This window comes from Alexandromys fortis, unplaced genomic scaffold (genome assembly GCF_014885135.2).
Source record: "Alexandromys fortis isolate MF-2015 unplaced genomic scaffold, M_Fortis_MF-2015_v1.1 scaffold_4, whole genome shotgun sequence".
Lineage (NCBI taxonomy): Eukaryota > Metazoa > Chordata > Mammalia > Rodentia > Cricetidae > Alexandromys > Alexandromys fortis.
In genome coordinates this window covers 29461782-29480803 of record NW_026067944.1, presented here as the reverse complement: position 1 = coordinate 29480803, position 19022 = coordinate 29461782, and the positions used below count along the sequence as shown (strand labels likewise).

At 42.0% G+C, this 19022-nt stretch overlaps 1 protein-coding gene across 17 annotated transcripts in view; it reads right to left on the bottom strand.

Annotated features, from left to right (window-relative positions):
* Nucleotides 1-2163: 2163 nt before the first annotated feature.
* Nucleotides 2164-19022, bottom strand: part of Zbtb20 (zinc finger and BTB domain containing 20) — a 752057-nt gene continuing 735198 nt past the window's right edge. For all 17 annotated transcript variants that reach the window (XM_050148761.1, XM_050148757.1, XM_050148765.1 and 14 more), the window contains one exon: nt 2164-18020. In XM_050148761.1, coding sequence (XP_050004718.1) covers nt 17599-18020 — 422 coding nt within the window. In that variant the 3' untranslated portion in view covers nt 2164-17598. The remainder of the gene's footprint in view (nt 18021-19022) is intronic.

Sequence of the window (19022 nt, the reverse complement as noted above, 5' to 3'; positions counted from 1 at the left end):
CATCATGTGCAACCTCAATTACATCAAAGAAAACAGACAAACAAGATTTGTAGAACATAAGCATGAAGAAGTCCAGATAATATAATCCCAGCTATGGTGTGACCGGCAGCACTGGTTAGAAACAGGTAAGGCTACTCTTAGATTAGATTTCTAACAACACAGTTAACCGCTGCTCTTCATCTTTTCTCTTCATCCTTACTCACTAGATTCTTTATATGCTTAAAATGAGCAAATTTGTTTTTATATTTTTGGTCTACAGTAGAATACATATTAACAATATAATAAAAAGATATTTAAGTAACAGGTTGGTACTGCATCCATGTGGGGAAATAGAAAAAGAGCACTCAACTAGACTTAGCAAATGGACTCTATCTTTATAAAAATAACAATAAATGTAATAGAAATTATATCCAGGGTAACAGGAAATCGGAAACAAGTGTAGAAAGTTCTAATTCGGATAATACAGACTTCTTACAAGCTATACCCTAGAATTGCAGCCTCCACATCTTTCCCAGGAGTCTACCTTTCCACTCTCACTCAAGATTCAAATGGAAATGAAAACAAAATGAACATAAAGATGACAGATGTTTGAGCCAGCCAAAACTTCCAAGTTATCAGAACTGATGATCCAGATCAAATAGATACCACTTGGGAAAGTGTCCAACCATAGCGAGTTGCTAATAGTATTTTCTTGGTTTTAATTTTGGAAGAGCTACCATCCTACTAAAAAAAAAAAAGAGAGAAACCAAGGAATCAAATAGTTCTTCTGGTGACATATCTGAGATGAAGTAAAATTCTGGTGGAGAGGACATGGTGACAAGGCAGGAAAGAGAAGAGAGAAGAAGCAGGTAAACTTCGGGCACTACCTTCATCTGGTACTGAAAACACGGTGGCTTCATTTTGTTTCTAAGCGTCCTTTTGGATGAGCTATAAATTCAGACTCACTGGCATCCATACAGGCTGGGTAGGTCTAGTTTGTCTCTCCAACACTCACTGTTGTCCACCGTTGATGAGGCAGAGAAGGCAAGCAAAGTACAGGCAAAGGCTCTTAACTAGCTATCCCTAGCCAATGACTGACTGATGAACTTATGGTTTAGTGTTGGGGGAAAAACAAATAAAAAGAATTGTTATGGGTTAGATTTGGTAATAACAAATGTGAAGTTTCCTTTCGTAGGAGAAAGAGAAGGAAGAGAGAAGGGAAGGAAGGGAAGGAGAGAAGATGTAGTAGCGAAGGGGATATGTTAGAACACATTGCTTTGGGTTTCTTTTAACTTTGAGTTGTCCTTATTTATTTTTTCTCATTCTCTCATTAAAGGAGAGCTTAGAATCTAGTGCAAATATCTTCAAATCACAGCATTCCAGGGGCAATCAATATCCTATCCCTTCATCCCTCAGACCTCTTCAGAAGATGGGGCAATGATCCAGAAAAGCATACCTTGCTACATCAAGAAAGGCACTATCACAACAGATCTGCTTCCATGGAGTTCCCTTGCTATGGCATGAACATTTCAGCCACAAGTCCCACAACACTGTAGCTGCTCGGTATTTGAGTCCACTGGGCTGTTGTCTACATCTCCACATGCCACTGTCATTGGCCCTGGACACACAGAGCCATGGTTTGCTCTTGTTCCTTGTGTATTGCCAAAGAACTCTTTCACTAATGATCCTTGCTTAGTTCTAAATTATTTAGCTCACTTCTTCCATGGGAATTCCTTTCTCTCCACAAGCCTCCAGGTTACAGCTGTATTTTACACAGTTTACAGTGCCAAGTAGTACTGTGTATTTTTTAACCTTTTGACTAACTCCCAAGTCATAGAGACTGCTGAGTAGCCCCTCCGTTCTCATGATCTAAATTACAACTGTCAACAGAAGGAGGTTGTCCTCGCTGACCACTGAAAGCATCCCCAGGCCTATTATAGTACTTTTGCCTGGGACAGAGGAGGCTGGGATCTGGAGAGGAAAATCTTTGGTGACAGACTGGAATGGATATCCAAGTCTCAAGAAAAACTTGTCCCCCAAAGTCTCGAGAAAGGTATCCAAGAATAGTCAATGTGAGGATATTCTAAAAGGCCAATTATTTCTTCTCATAGCCTTGGTTGGGTGTCTCCATGTCCTCTTTCCCATTATGCTTTCCCATTATGCATTCTAAGTATGTTAAGATCTTTTTCTTTTCTTTCTTTTTTTTTTTTTTTAAGAATCCTGATTCGAAATACAGGTGATGCTTTGAGTGCCAAAGGGGCTGCCTAAGTGAGTTTGGAATGCTCTACGTGGGGTTTAACTAGCAAGGCTGACACTTGTGTCTGTGTAAGAAGAAACTTTTGACTTGGGAAGGTAGACTGGGATGGATGACAGGGAGGAAGGAGCAAGTGACTCAACGGGGAGTTTTCCAAACTGATGCCCTCACATGGGGCAGTGTTCAGAGGAACTCAGTATGGGTTGTGGTTCTTAGTGACCACCGTTTGTCAGAAGCTGTCATCCTCAGGCTCCCACACTTGTTTACTTCCCGCATAGTCTATTGCTTGTCCTGTGGTACAAGACCCTCTTGTTAATAGTTACCGAAGAGCTGTCAAACTCCGATTGCTTCTGAGATTTAAAAAGGCAATAATAATAAATTGAAAACTTAGGGGGGAATGCAACAACTTTCAACTCTTAGGCACTCTCAAGGTCTCTGCTTCAGGATAGTCTAGGGTAGAGCAGCTTGTGGATTCGGATGACACCTCCAACCATTCCTCCAGTTCTCTAGCTGGCCTACCTTGTTTCAGAATAAGCCTTGCACCTCACTGGCTGGCAGTGTTTATTGCACCATTCCCGTACTGTCCCCTTACAGTGTCACCACGTTCATGGCCTTCCTCTTTGGTTACCCAGATCTAGGTCTTGCCATGGGTAGAAAGGGTATCTGAACATGGACACCGTGGCCCTCAGGCACACCGAGGTGTGCTGTAGTGAGAGGTGCCATGGTGTCTTATGAGCCAAGATGAAGGCTTTGTGTCAGCCCAGTCAGCTTTCTTATCTTGTGGCTTTTATTGTAAGCTTATTTGGAAACAAAACTGGATACATTTCTTGTGAAATAGTCTCCATTTGCTGTACTAATCCACTTCTATACAATAAGAAGCAGGTTTTGTCATCATAGCAGTTTCTAGACTTCATCAAGAGTTGGCAAAAAAATTCCACAGATTCTCTCTGGCTCTGCTCAGACAATAATGGAGATAACCCCTATTCTCTGTGATGTTTCCAGTCCCCCAGCTTACCGCTTCTTCCCTTTCCTAACACACTTTTCTGGCATGAATAAATACATCTCAGTAGTGCAACGCAGTGCCGTTATGCTTAGTGCAAAAAAAAAAAAAAAAAAAAAAAAAAAAGAAAGAAAGAAAGAAAGAAAGAAAGAAATCCCACAAGCCAAAAAAGAAAGAAAAAAGAAAAAGAAAAAGCCCTACTAAAAATGAGTACAGACTCAAAGCTCAACCATCAGCAGCTCTTACTAAAGGGTACCAGTGCAGGAAAGTGGGGACTAGAGACTTGTGTGACTCATCTCTTTCGTGGCTCCTGTTTGTTTCAGCTCAAAGGAGAGAACCACCAGCTTGTACCTCTGTATTATGCTTCCAAACATGGAGCCGGTAGGCAGAAGGGAAGGTCATATCACTGAGCTGCAATCAAGGGGATTAGTTAGAGGAGGAAAAGGGCTACTCAATGCAAAGGTCAGTAGTGCTTTTTCCTCATGGTTTTCTCATGTCAGGTGACTGGTACCAAGGGAGATGAAACAGGAAGAAAAGCCAGCGCCTTTCCGCTTCCTAAATTTAACAGTCCAGCGCTCTTTTTGAGTAGCAGAATCAGCTATTCTTCAAGGTCTACAAGCAGCAGCCACCTTACATGACATCAATAGGCCCGCTTTCTGTACCGATCACTTTTCTCTCATGTCATTCCTCTTTTTTGTTTTGTTTTGTTTTGTTTTTGCCTGGTTACACAGAGATACAGACATCCATCCACATGCACAGATTGCAAGGCCTCTCTCAAAATGATGGATTCTAAATTGGTACACATAACTGAATGACACTTAAGCAAAACGTAGAACTATTAAATACAAAGTGAATTACTATGCTAAAATGCAGATTCTGCATTGTAACTCTTCTTGTATTATTCAGTTAAAAAACATTTGCAATGGGATTGTTATAGAGCTGAAAATTGAGGCGAGTCAGTTTGGGATTCACCACGAGGGTGAATCCGGAGAAGCACTTGGCATGTGGTAATCCTCAAGAATCTGTCTCCAGTGTCTCTGAGCCTCCCTCTGCACATGGGACTCTGCCTGACTGTTCTCATCCCCCCCCCCCACACACACACGCTGGCATTTCAGGAGAATCAATGTGTACTGTCAGATAGAAACAAGGCCATTTGGCACTGTGGGGCTTTTAAAAACAAAGCAATTGTAGACTTTCTCTGTCATTGGCTTCTTACCTTCACCTGCTGTGAAGGATGTGGACTACTAGGACTTTCTGTTCACCTGACCACAATTCTTTAACAGTGGTGCAAAATGGATCTTAATTAGATATGCCTAAGCAAATTATTTGTGTACTTTAGTAGGCTCCTCTAGAAACCTGAAGTCTAAATCGGTGGGAGTAAGGATGAAATTTTACTGCTCAAGCATCTTTGGGCATTTTCTCCGTTGACTCTACTGCTGACTCCAAGGCAAGATTTGTACCATGAAGAGCCAAGAGGAGAATAGCTAGTTTTGTTTTTAAAGATCTCCTAGCTGTGAGCTGAGCACTTCAGACCATTGCAAAACCTTATCAAAACACTAGTCGATTTTTGGTTATCTGTATACACACGTTACATATGCCCTGGAAAGCAGATTAGGTCCAGAGCAGTCAGTGGTTTCTATCCACTCTTTATCCAAAGTCCTGATAGCATGAAGAGAAGTCATGAGTCACAAGAGTATGGTTATGTTAATTCTCAAAACCATCAAAAAGAGAGATGGGAAGGAATGACAGGACTGGGGTGAGATCATTCTTTGGTAACCCTGAGAGCAGGTTTTAAGAATGGAGAATTGTATTAGTTTAGTTCAATTGACTTACGTTGTCCTCCCCCTGCTTTCCTTCTGTTCACTTCATTGAAATTGCATTTTCTTCCCAACTTTGAATCAAGAAAGTAAATCATAGCACAAAAGCCAGGTTATAAAAAGGTTGTCAAGCTATTTGTAAGTTAAGCTGAGCTTCACAGAATAGTCTTCAGATGAAGTACTATGACCTCCCCTCCCCATTTTTAATTTGGTGTTTTATCTCTTCTGTTATGCTGGGCATGGACAGGAGAAGCACCCACAGTGTGGAGGAGATTTCCTGCTTACGTGCAGCTCAGCAACAGGGAGGGTTAGGAGTGAAGCACAAGGGCATGCTTCTGTGTGTAAGACCTCATGAGCACAGGCAGCTTAAAATGAAGGACTGGAACCCCTGCTTATGAGAATGGACACATCAGGTGACATTTTATTAATGCTCATTATTTTTCCCTAGGAATTCTGTACTAGATATTCATAAGAAACAGCCCAGTGAAAAAAAGTAAATTTACCCCCAGCTTGATTCCAAGAAAGGCCTGAGGAGCCATGCTGACTGCAGTACAGGAGGAGCTGACTCTCAACAGCACTCAGTCCCAGTCCTCGGCACAGACCTGTTTGTTTAAGTAAAGAGAGTTTCTTCTTCAAGGAATATTTTCTAACTATTCTACCCTCAACGTGCAGGCAGAATCTCTCTCCTCAAAGCTCTAAGTAATAGCAAAATGAGCCTATAACTTTCATGAGAAAGGACCTCTTGTTGGGAGAGTGAAGAAAAACCTTCACCAAGGGGCAAAAGACTACTGTGGGGCAGGGGTCAGTCACCTGATGTGCAGGGACAGAATCAAATCAGAGAATCAAAACATTTCCCTAGTTTGAGAAGACATAAAGGAAAACAATAAAAAAATACTAAAATACACATTCCTCCAGTTTCAGATTTCTATGAAGTTATAATTATGCTTAAATCAAGGTTTGCAGATAGCAGACAACTGTTTAGTGTGTAGAAGTACTGTCCCTTTGCTTACCATGTTTCACTTTCTCTGAAGGAATTGCATCCATACACACTTGTCCTAACGTCCAGTGCAGAAAATAAACGTGTTTGCTACCAGCTTCAATTCCAGAACATTTCCTAATCTACATTCACAAAACTAAAACTACCTAACTATAAAATGAGATGCAGGTTTTCTGAAATATGTTGGGGGGAATGCAGGCTTAAAAAAAAAAAACTAAACAAAACGGGTAAAAGAAGAAAAAAATCACTTGCTAATCTCTCAAATGCACACTCCAGCATTTCTGACCACTATTGTGCTGCATTAGTTACTATGGGGGCTGTCGGTGCTCTTGACAGGTGCCAGCTTCTGAAAACAGGAGGCTCCTGAGCAGTAAGAATTCACACGCTGGAGCCTCTAGAATATTAAACGGGATTTGGACATTCATCTGTGACAAACTTAAGAGGTTGTGGTGAGAAAGCCTGGATCTTAGAGTTGAATCTCTTGGGGACCTTGAAGAAACAATGGCAAGCAGGCAGCCTGGATCAAGTGGATCCAATGAGATCTTTCTGACCCAGACCTCTCCCATGCCACATTGCACTTGAGATGGCAGACAGTATTTAGTTATTTGAATGAATCTTCTAGGCCTTCAGAAAGCAATGCCAGAGGACAAGACTTCTTTCAATACAGAATACTTTCAAAAGAGATAGTAAGAGCCTGAAATAGAAAAAGGAAGAGCTCCGAAGGTAAGACTAAGTTGGAGGACTTGCCAAGCAAAGGTCAAAGTCTTTAGCAATGTAAACACTGGCCTCAAGACATGGTGACTTACTGAGAGATGTATGTTTGCCTCAAGAAGGTTTTTGAACTTGCCATTTATCTCACTGCTCTCTGTGCAAATGGATGTTATAAACTGTCTTAAGACAAAAGTTGGATCAAGCCTCAAGCCACGTGATGCTACATTTTTTATTTTAAGTATGGATTTTGAGTGTCAAGGTAGAGCAGGAAGTACCTGTGCACTCCAAATTGTCTCAGACTCCTTCATATGAATAGAGAGACAATGTGGGCTCATAGCAAGTTAGGGCACTGTGCTAAAGGGTTACTGTGAAATGATATTACAAGTATCCCCAAAGGGCTACACCCACAATGCCTTCAATCTTCTTTATTAGTGTTCTGGAGACCAGAAAGTTGTAATTGGAATGAGCTCTAGAACAATGCCCAAATAACATATTGTGTATTTATAAACTGAGTCCTGAATATCAAATCTAATATAGGATCCAGTCATCCTTATTCTTGTTTTTTAACATATGTTTATGTTGAGGCAATTTTTGTTTATAAAACAAGCACTTGATGAACTTTATAGATCCTCTTATTCCTTAATAAATTACCCTTCAAAGTTTCAGACAAACCAATATTTGGCTTTTCAAAAATGTAATACATGAAGAAATTCTCTCAAACTTTTCTTACATTGTATTTAAATGAAAAGTGGCTTTTGGCATAAATAGCTACCAAAGTTATTTTGAAATGTTACCTCCTTCTTCAGATTCTTGTAAATCTAGTATCTGGCAAACATGTCACTGGCTAAATATTAGCACAGGCAGAAATAATCAACATGGGAGGTTTTTTCCTCCCTCAGAAATGGTCTACTCATATCAAGAATCTGAAAAACGTGGTATCAAAAAAAAAGATAGAAAAAGAAAAGAAAATACTTCTCTTTGGTTTAATGTAAAGGTGAGAGGAATTAATGATCTCAACTAGTACAGTTGACATTTAGAACTGTGACTCAGGTCCTCCTACTCTCAAAAGACACTGTCAACCTTTAAAATCTGAAGCTGAAATGAAGACATGTTTCATTCTGCCTACGAGTCCCAAGTTTATGAACTCACTTAAAGAAAGATGCTAAGAAGGGAGGGAGAAGAAAGACATGAACATTTGGGAGGCTGAATGTAATTTGGGGGGGGCACTGAAGAGATGATTGGGTAGCTCAGAATTCCCTTTAAAAAGAAACCAGAAGACATGATGAGAATTTGGCAAAGAAAGGGAAGCCTAAATAATGGAGTTAGGACAGTTCGCCTCATACCTGGTCACTGAAGGGACAACCTCAGGACCACTTAGTTCACCTCTTTTCAGCTGGCATGTCTTTCATTGAAAACAGATGAAATGTAAGTAGCTTCCTACTAGGCTCCAGCTTAGCATCATCAAAGGAGACTAAAGGAAAGTCCTAATGAATGCCAGGCTTCTCAAATGGAAGATGCTAAGGAGAGGGTGGGTTGGGGGCAGAGACACACTGAATAGGCACAGCAGAATGTGATGAGGCTGGGAGACAATAAGTGATGGAAGACTGAAGGAAAAGTGGTATAGTCACACTGAGAAGCTTAAATATTGGTCCGCCATGGGGGAGGGGGTATACTTCATTTTGTCCTGAATACAGACTGCGAAGGATGAGATGGGGTTCAGCTGATTTGATTCTGATGTCCAGACTTTTGGTAGAATAACTGGGGGCAGCTGAAGAAAGTTTTTACTTGAAAAGATGACCTGAAAGTGCTTCTGTTAGAAGACAAGCTATTTGGTTTCTGAATGTCCCCTTGGTGACCTGGCTAAAGAAGAAAGCAAGTAGAGATGCCAAGGGCCAGGTGACCAAGAGCCACCAACTTATGGGGTCTGCAGACTAAAAAATGTCATATATGTTTTTGAGTTCTGTCTGTAAAAAGTTTCCAGAAATGTGGTTTTAGTTTAAAAAGAAATCTCCTGGGGAAATGAATGGTGTATTGCCAAGATGCCTCCAGAGAAATGCTGAAGACCAATGAAAATAATGGCAGGCATACCAACAAGAGAGAGCAGACGGTGAAGGATCAAAACTGAAATCCAATGTTTTGAGATACAGTCGGGAGAGTGAGGCACTTCCCTGTCTTTGCTTCTCACCAAAGCAGCCCTTTGAAATGCAGCTTAGACAGTTGGTCAGATCATGTGACGGACAAGCAGCTCCGTGGTCTTATTTTTTAAAGCAAATATAGACGACGGCAGTCCTAAAGGGGAAGACCACAGACACGTTTGCACTTCCTTTGTTCTTCAGGTGTTGACGGGGCAGCTAAACACGATCACGTGGAATATGCACTTCTTTGTATTAGCCACAGCAAAATAATTTTTTAAAGTTTAAACAGTTTTCACTTTCCTACATGTGCTAAATCTGATCTTTAAAAAAAATCCTAAAATCTTCTAAAGACAATACTGAAGCTGATAATATAAAAAGCAAACTAGAACCGTAACGGTCATTAAATGAACCAGAGTAACTGCAGCAGGTGGGGAATGGGTGATACATGTGAAGAAATATTTCAGTCAACTCATGAGCATTGGCAGAGTCAAAGTTAAAATGAATATACTGTAATATATTTCAATATAGAGTTGTTATATATAATGTGTATGTTCTAGGTTTCAGAAACACTGCAGTGTAGTGTATTGTACTTAACTAAGCATACCTAAATAGTAACCATAGTCTTCCACAAAGTCACTAGTACTGTTAATTAAAACAATACAAATAAAAACAAGAAATGAAATTTTTTTCCAGTAAAAAGAAATACCTGTGGTTACAGTCACAGACTTCTTTTGGCTACAGAAAGACAATACGCACTTGAAAGAAATAATAAACAAACCAAAAAAAAATATTTGTAACGGTAAGTAGCCTTACTGCCTGGGGGAAGGGGAAATGTCATTAAAACAGAAGATGAAAGAAGGCCCTCTGAATTCTGTAAAGCAGAAATAATCCATATATCACAAAAGGTGGGGGACAGGGAGAAAGGAACCATCTAGTAAAAGAAGGGCGTGGGACTGAGAAAACTAAATCTAACTGTTTCTAGGTCATCAAGCCATCCAGAGTTACCTATGAGAGCTAAGTCCAGTCATTCAATATACAATACTAGAGGAGCATTCTACTTTAATGCCTGACATGGGCAAGCGCCCCTGATTCCCCTCAATTTACCCCTCTGTATTCTATTGGTTTGCTAGACTGGTAAACAACCCATCCTCGAAAGACTGGTGAAGGCCACACTGGTTTCAGGAGACACAGCTTGTGAATGACAGTGATGTCCTGCAGGGGCAGGCAGCATCAGGAAGTTTCAGTCTGAGAGCAGGATTCCCATGTAGTTCCTGTGTGTGTGTGTGTGTGTGTGTGTGTGTGTGTGTGTGTGTGCTGAGACTACATGCCTGGGGCTAGGCTTTATCTATGATCTGCAGACCGTGCTCCTTCTCTAAAGCCTCCAAGGTTCCGGAGAGGACAAGAGTGGCCTTTGAGCTCAGGGTCACTTCATCTTGGGATGCTTGGGTGCTACCTGCCTGGGTGGGTGCCTCCCCTCTGGGAGTCCTGTGGGGTGTCTCTGATGGCTCCCTCTGCTCCTTGGTTGAAAAATGTGTACTCCACCCTCTTCTGGAGGGAAACAGCCTGTCCCTGTGGGTTTGCTGTGGAGCCAACAAGCTGCCTTTGTTTCTCCCAACTCTGAAATACTACAAAAAGCAACAGAGTGGGCAGGTGACTGCTTCCTGGGAAGAGAGCCATGAGTCTGAGCACAATGGTAGAAGAGGCAACTGTATCTATGCACCAGGAACTCTGCCTGTGTGGGCTTCATTTGAGAGATGCTCGCACACTCAGACAACATAAATACACATAAACACACAAATGTGCGTAGTCGTGTGCTCGCATGCGTGCGTGCACACACACACACACACACACACACACACTCACCAGTAAATCCACAGAAGTGTAGCATTTGTTCAAGTTTCCCCTTAAAAGGCTATATGCAAACTACTGATGGTCGGGATACTTCCCAATGCTCTAAAGCCTCATCCCAGATACTGATGCACACAACCAAGGTTACAGAGCAAAAAAGCAGGCATATGCATGGTGTCAGGCCTCTGACTCTACTGGAATTTCCCAAGTCTACACTGTTGTCTCTTTAGAATATGAATGAAGTTTCCTGGTATGGTAGGAGCACCTCACACCATGCATGCACATGTATAAGGTGCACTCATCTGCAGATATTCTGGCCAGCAGCTCGGACAAACTGGATGGGTTAAGCCACTTTTGTTAATGGCATCTGTGTGCAAATAACTGATGCTTCGGGCTACGACAACTGTTGCAACAGCAGCAGAAACAGATGTCTCCTGTGGGGTTAATTCTTTTCTCTCTGCTGCAGGGGTATCAGAATCTCTTGAAAGTACTCCTAACGGAGAAACCTCTCTATTCGCGAGCGATCTCAGGGGAGCCTGACTGTCTTCAGGCACTGCCCATGCTGGGACTTCATGACGAGGGCTAACTTTTGCCAATGATATGCAGATCATATGCCTCCTCACTAAAGACTTGAAAGTTTTGATTCTGCATTTACACAAAGACCCACAAGGTAAACCAAATGCACTCCAAAACTGAGGTGGAACCAAGTGCAGACTGTAGAAAACCAGATTATATATAAAAAGAAAGCTGTGTGTTGGGATTGTTCTCCCCGTTAAGGAGACATTTAAGACTCATCCAGGCACCTGTGATTGTGTTGAACGGGACTCGCTACTTAGCAACATGCTAATTTCACATTCAGCCTCGACCTACCAATGAGATGGAGTAGACAGGAAATAGCTGCTTCCTGAAAGCAGCCGGTTCCCCTACAAGTTTGGTGCCTCCCCAGGAAGTCACTGTTTCCATGGTCTTCAGGCATGAATAGAGCTTACTTTTGTGACTGTGGAACAGTAAAAAGCAAAAGTTCTTATCCTCGGAGCCTTCCATTTTCTGTAATTTTTTTTTTGTCTGCTTTCCCCCAGGGTTTCTAACTTAAGGCAATAATTCTACAACCTAACGGTTTCTTGTGAAAATTCCTTAGCTGAGTTTACTTCAGTATTTTGCCCTTGGAGCAACAGATGGGGTCTAAAGAACATGGGCGAAGGGCAGCTGTCAGTCAGTCCTGTGCTAAGACTCTTGTTTTAGTCTTGGGCCTTTCTACTCCTCCTTCAGTGAGGAGGAGACATGTGGTTCTCAAAAAGAACGTGTGCACTGCCAGCCTTCATCTTTTGTCTCTTCCGCTGAGGGAACGGAAGTCCACAGCCCACTCCTGGGACCTGGGGATGCACATCACTTACTGCTGTGGATTCCATGGTCAAGCAAAAAAGCAGCCTTGGCACAGGGCAGAGCTTGTTTTGGGATGTTCGCCCCACGCCACCTAAGAGAACAGTCCTGTTTCCTTATGAAAATACAGAACCGAGGAGGAGGTTGCCATGGTCCCAGCTGGGAAGTTATGTTCAGTCCCAGAAAGGCAGCAGCTGGGTCAGATCAAGCACTCGGTCCCTTCCCAGCAGACTGGGAGTCTTGAGCTGGGAGGCCCTTGGGTAGCTTTGCTTCCCGCACCCCCCATCCAATTGGGAAGTCTATTGAAATTCTAGTGTCCCCTTTCTTTTGTTTGTCACCAACTCACATGGTTCTGTCTTTAGTGTCCTATTTTTCTTTTCTGTCTTTTTAAAATTTTTCTTTTTTTTCCCCTGGGGGACAAAATTGGTCATTTAAATAAAAGTTCTTTTCTAGTGAGTAAAGAGGTTTCTTCGAGCCAGAAATCACTCAAAAGAAAGTCTGCGGACCCTACCCATGGAAAAGGCTGGAGGTTTCCCTAAGTACCTCTTGCCAAACTTCCTAGCTTTGTGATTGGATGTTTTCTGGTTTGGTATTGTTGGGTACTGAATACATTGTGCAATTCTTTTGTTCTCTTCCCCAGAGCTTCCATTACCCTGGACTTCAACTCATTACTAAATTAAAGAATTCATTTTGGAGGGTTTCTTTAAGAGTCAAGTCACAGCAGAAAAGGCTCCCTCCCAGCCTCTGTTCTCTCCCCACAGGGCACGTCTCGTCTGCTCCTGCCCTACACCTTTGTGTTCACTTTGCTGCAGCTGCCACACTGGTCACAGCAGAGCCAACCTGATGTGATCCTGGGGGAACCATATACTCCCCATGGCCAGCCCTAACTAATTAAAAGACCCTATCGGCAGCATGGGGGAAGGCTCAGGAGGGGCAGTTCTGCCACGCATCCTGGCCAGGCCGATCTCACTTTCATCATTGCTCAGGGCAAAGGAGCTGGGATATCTTAGAGGACCGCAATGGGAAAGCTACAAGGAACTGGACTGTTTTACTGGGGACCCGACAGGTTTTAGGAAGCAGCGCTTCCCTTCTAACTTCTTTGCAGAAAGAAACACTGCTTTGGGGCACGGGCAGGACACACACCGCTGTGTGAGAAGGAAGCACATGGAGACAGATCAGGACAGGAAGACGGGCATGAACAGCTCGCCCAGAGACCTTGGCTCTTTAGCCTCAGATACACAGACTCTTCCTGTTCATGGGCCGGAAAGGGTTTTCTTGGTCCTTACATGATATCGTGATGTAAGATAAAGCTCTCTGATTTTTAGAGAAAAAAGGCAAACCCAAGTCTTTCTAAGGCCAAGGCCCCTGTGACCTACTAGATACGGGGAAGGAAGGAATGGCAGGATCTGAGCCAGGGTTCTTACTACCTTCATTCCTGGCAAACAGAACTGGGATGGGAAAGCCTGCAAAATGACTGTGAGGTGGGTAAATTTACAATGAAAATACTTTGATAAAGATTTTCATTTCAGATTACTAGAGAGGGGAGAGTTTTTCTCAGTTCTTTGCTTTTAATTGTAGAACTAAACAGCCATTATTATTGTCTTTTGGGGGGGTATATTTTACAGCTAGGGGCTCTTTTTTGTATAAATGTTGATATTTAATATAGGAAACACGACCCACCATGCTGAGACACTATTGATGTTTTTAGTGCTAGGGAATTTTATTTTTCATAATTTCTATATAAACGTGTTGAGACAAACATTCCTCAGACTTTTTTTTAAATCAAATTTTTGTTTAAAAAATTATACTAGTATGCTTTTGCATATCAGCTCTCGTTCCTCAAACTTCTCCTTAGGTCTCCTGTCTGGAACATCTGCATCCCCCTCTCTCTCTCTCTGTATGTTTTCCCGAATACTACAAAGACCTTTCTTTCTTTTCCAGCTTTAAAAGCACTTACAGCATCCATCATAGAAACTGCAGGACTGGAAACCAAAAACTGAGATGCTCCCCCTGCCCACACCTTGCAGCTATAAGCCAGGGATGGTGCATGGACTCAAGCACCTGCATCTCCTGGAGGAGGTGCAGACAGGCTCGTCTCCTGAACTGTCGATTAGTGGGAAGGCTACCCTTTAGAGGCTGAATATGGGGCATTGGCCCTATAGATGTATCTTTGCTTGAGAGCCAGGTTAGTGTCCTCCCAGTTCTAGAGAACAATGTCAAATATTTTAGGCTGTGAGATGTTTGGGAGAAAAAAAATACAGTAGGAATGAGCTTAGGGAGGAGGACCTTACCAAGAATTCTTTAGGGATCTTCCCGCTCTCTGTAAAGGAGATATTCCCTTTATTAAGGACAGAATGTGTATCAGGGCTTCCAGTCACCTGTTCTTTTTCTTACATGCTCTACAACAAATATTGGGTTTAACGCAGTTTCTTAGCTTCTGACGATGGCGAAACAGCATTAAGGCAAATGGGTCTCTTTCAGAGTTCAGGAGAGGATGGGGAAGCCCAATGGCACCCGATATAAGCTTTACCAGAAACAATGTGAATTCTGCCTGCTTTGTTAAGCATTGAACAGAGACACTATTTAAAATGTACCCCTGACAACAGTGAAAATAACTAAAACTAGGTATGACCTTTTTTCATTTGTTTTATACAATGATTTTGCCGTTTTTCCTCCAGATTAAGAAAAATTATCACAATGTCATATTTTTTTTTCCTAATGGGTTAATGACTCATTTTTCAAAATATCAAAATGATTCAATGATGTAGTTACTTAATGCTCCCTCTATTGGTGGTAAGGTGGCAAGGGTCACTACTGACCCTTTCAACAGCAAAACCAGCAGGTGGGTGGGGTGGAGAGGGCCTCTGCATTTCTGAAGCTCATTTTTAAAGCAGGTCACACATGTTCTTGGTTGTCCTCTTAGAAATCACGCTGAGTGATCCTCAGTAGTCAGCTAACTATCCAAATCTACATTACAACTCCTAGCAAAATAGCCACTGAATGAAGCACCATAAGACGACTCAGACTGCACAAACACTCCAGTTGCACAAACTACGAAACATCACAAAGAACGTATGGAAAAGATCCAACTTAACCAATTGTCTAAAATGTATGAATAAAACCAATTTAGTCATTATAGAGTTGCTTGCCTTGGAAGATTTTCCCTAGTTTGCTGCATTTTTTTTGTAAATAAAATGCTAACAGGAAAATTAGGAGGAAAATTAAATTAAAATGTAAACTAATTTAGAAACAAAAATACCCTCTTTTCTTATTTTTAAAAATGTAGTTCTGTGTTTCTGCATTATTGAAATATTTACTTTTCCTTTTAAGTATGCTAAAACATGCCCAGTCATGAAACTACTTTGTGAGTATTAGCTAGGTTTAAAAGTTATAGTCTGAGCTGGAATTCCTTTAAGACACTGTATATAATTGCAAAATCTTATGATTTCTTGATCAAGACAAAAGAGAGAAATCCCAACTAGAAAGAGTGGTATCTGGGATGACACCAGAGACCCAGGGCCAGTTTTCACTGGATGTTAGCTTGGGAAATTGTTAATTTCCAAAAAGCAAGGGTTAATAATCAGCTAGAGAGATCATCTTTTAGCCCTCTTAGGCATGGTGGGAAGAGTCCAGGGGTGACATCTGAAAGGAAGAAAGAGTTTTGGCATCGACGTATTGTGGTCTGTAACAGGCTTCTCATAGTGACGTTCACACAGTGGGAGGGGAGAATTTTGTGGAGTGCTCCTGACTGACCAGAAACAAAACAAACCCCCTCTGTCAAGATCTCTAGACTACTAGTGTTTCATCAAAGAAATAAAAGCAAGGGATTCTAGAATCCGAAGAGCTCAGTGAAGATGTTGGAGAAGTAGGAAATCTGCTAAAGGATCACGTCCCTCCCAGGAGAAAGGACAGGATTCTAGATGGGTCAATGGAAGAGGATTTAGTGGACCAACTTAAGCCAGAATTCAAAGATCTACACAGCAAAACACAGCAGCAGTTGAAATTACAGCAGGGGTGGGTGGGCCTCTGAGGCCCTCAGCAACCCAGGCAATACTTAAAATAATAAAAAAAAAACTTAAGAAAAAATATGAAGAAAATATCCTTCCTCTCTTTCAAATATAACTTTAGTTGCCTTTTATTCTTTCTATCTGGAAGCAGTATCGCTAACCTTAACAGTCTTGACTTACCAAAAAATATATATATATGTGTGTGTGAGACAAAGTAAATGAGAAGAGATTGGTGGCAGTGTATGCAAAACCAAAATGAGAAAGAAATTACTTTTAACAATCTCACTTTTTTGTTTTTTTTTTTACACAAATACTGTTGTAAATATATTAAAAAAATCAGCATTCTATCTGGTAAACATCACTTTTGCCCCTCTATAAAATTTTGAATTAAAAAAGCATCAAGAACTTTTATTGTTCCCCCCACCCTCCATTTCTCTTTCTTTTTCTCTTCCACAAGAATATATCCTGACACTTTTTTTTTTTTTGCAAAGGTTGTTGGAAATAATCCTTCTCTTGTACCTAGAAACATAGGTGCAAATCTGTTACCATTTTCTCTGCATTCCTGCCTTTCTTGAAAGTCCCTCCTGATTGCGCTGAGGCTGAGGCTCAGCGAAGACACTGAATAAATACGACAGCCACTGTTGCTTGTCCAAGTCTTCTGGCTTCTGCTGAAAGGGGAGGGAGTTGTGGCGGAGGTGGGCCAGGGTGTGTGGACTGGGCAGAATTGGGGGAGAAGCCTGCCATGCCGCTTTTCCTCACACCACTGAGCTCACTGCCCCCTCCCATCCCACAGCCCTTTAATAACGTGGTAGGTGGAAACAGCAGGGCCTTTTCTGGGTTCTCAGCCAGAAGCGATATTATAGTTTTAACTGGTTACTATGAAGTCCAAGTGGCCAGAACTGTGAAATGTCCACTGAAACACTGTGAGCGGTGTACTTACAGACAGCAGGCCTTTTACATCTCCTTATAGACTTTGTAGTGCTCTTCACGAGTGGAAAAACAACTCTGTCTTTTTTTTTAAACTTTTTTTTAACTTTTTTAAAAGATTTTTTTGTTTTGCTTTTTTTGTGTGTGGTTTTTTGCTTTTTTTGTTTTTGTTTTGTTTTGTTTGTTTTTTTTTTGTTTTGTTTTGTTTTTTTTTTTGTAAAGAAGGGTTGTATTTAGAGGCCAGTAGCTAGAGATCCAACCAGTGGAGCTCGTGAAGCACTACCAGGCCTTAAGGCCACCATCCAAGGGAGACTGGGAAAAGTCTTATCTGCCCAAGCCTCCGGAAATGTAATGTACCAGCAGGCAAAATACAGTTCTTCGTGGAGTACAAAATGAAACGGAACAAAAACAAAAACAGAAAGTAAAAATGAAACCAAAACATTTCTTAAATTCTAGTGCCATAGCTTTTTGTTTGTTTGTTTGTTTGTTTATTTCTTTTGTTGTTGTTTCGTTTGGTTCGTAAGAAAGAGAGAAAGGTACTACTTATCCGTCAGACACATGCATCCTCATGTGGTCGTTGAACTGCTCGATTTGGTCAAACTTTGCTGGGCAGACGGAGCAGACGTAAGTGGTCCCCTCCGTGCAGGCCACCACGCCTGGTGGGCCTGCGCGGGCACCTGGGGGCGTGCCTGCCGGAGGGGTCCCGTTGCTGGCACTGTGCAGGGCCACGTGTCGCTCCAGCAGGGTCTTGTGGGAGAACTTCTTCTTGCAGATGTAGCACTCGTAGGACTTCTCCCCGCGGTGCAGGCGCATGTGCACATTGAGGGAGCTCTTCTGGGTGAAGCGCTTGTTGCAGATACTGCACTGGTAGGCTCTCACTCCTGTGTGTGTCACCATGTGCTTGATTAGGTAATCCTTCAAGGAGAAGGAGCGCCAACAGATGCTGCATTGATGGGGCTTCTCACCTGGTGATATGCGAGAGATAGCCAGCAGGACAGAACAAGACACGGCCAAAGGGGGAGAACGAGAAACAGAAGAACAAGACAACACAGAAGAAAAACAAAAAATTTAAAAAATAAAATAAAATTTGATTGTTTCAAAGATCATCCTGGTTGGACAGATCTAGGCCTTCCTGGCTTTCTTGTGCAGAGGAAGTTTGCTTCAAGGATGCCAGGAAAGCCTAGAGTTTTCCATTTCCCCAAGACCAAAAGTGGCTCTCTTGGAAAGTAACAGCATATTACAACCGAACTCTTCAAAGGTCACCCGAAAAGAAAAAAAGGCCACAGGAATCCTTCATGGGGCCATTATTAAGGATTTACATATTTCCGGTTAATATTAGCGAACGAAGAACAAAGAGAATATTTTTGGAGGCAGGGCTTTTCTAAAACCTTTGGTAAGTGAGAATATTGGTCACGTAACTTGGTTCTTTTTGGAAAGTCTCCATTTCCACGGTTTGACCTAGTATACACCTGTTACTGACCCTAGGCATGGGCTGCTGGTCTACACTTTCAGTATATCTGTGCCTCACAAAATCTTCCTGGATTGAAACCTAAAATGACCTGGCTATTCTGTGTTGACTGCACTCCTCTCACTGCTCTCGCAGACAGACTGGCCTCACCGACTGCGGAGGCTGAAGACAGTGGCCTACCACTGATCTCTGAGTCACATGGCTCTGTTCAAGCACATTCTAACAAATCACCGAGAGCCTCCGAGGTACACAGTCCCACTTACCTCCTGTGACGGTGTTGACATGAAATACATATGGAATCACTCTGTAGACCACCAAGGGCGGTGTGGGAATACTTGCATGGCATTCTTATTACAAGGCTACATCCTCTACATCCTCCCCCATTAAATGATTCCATATGGTTTTTGAACTTTTAGGTCAATTTCTAAAATAGTTTTTTTCTGGTTTTTTTTTTTTTTTTTTTTTCTTTGCCGGCTGTCACAAGCCCTTCTTTTTTTTT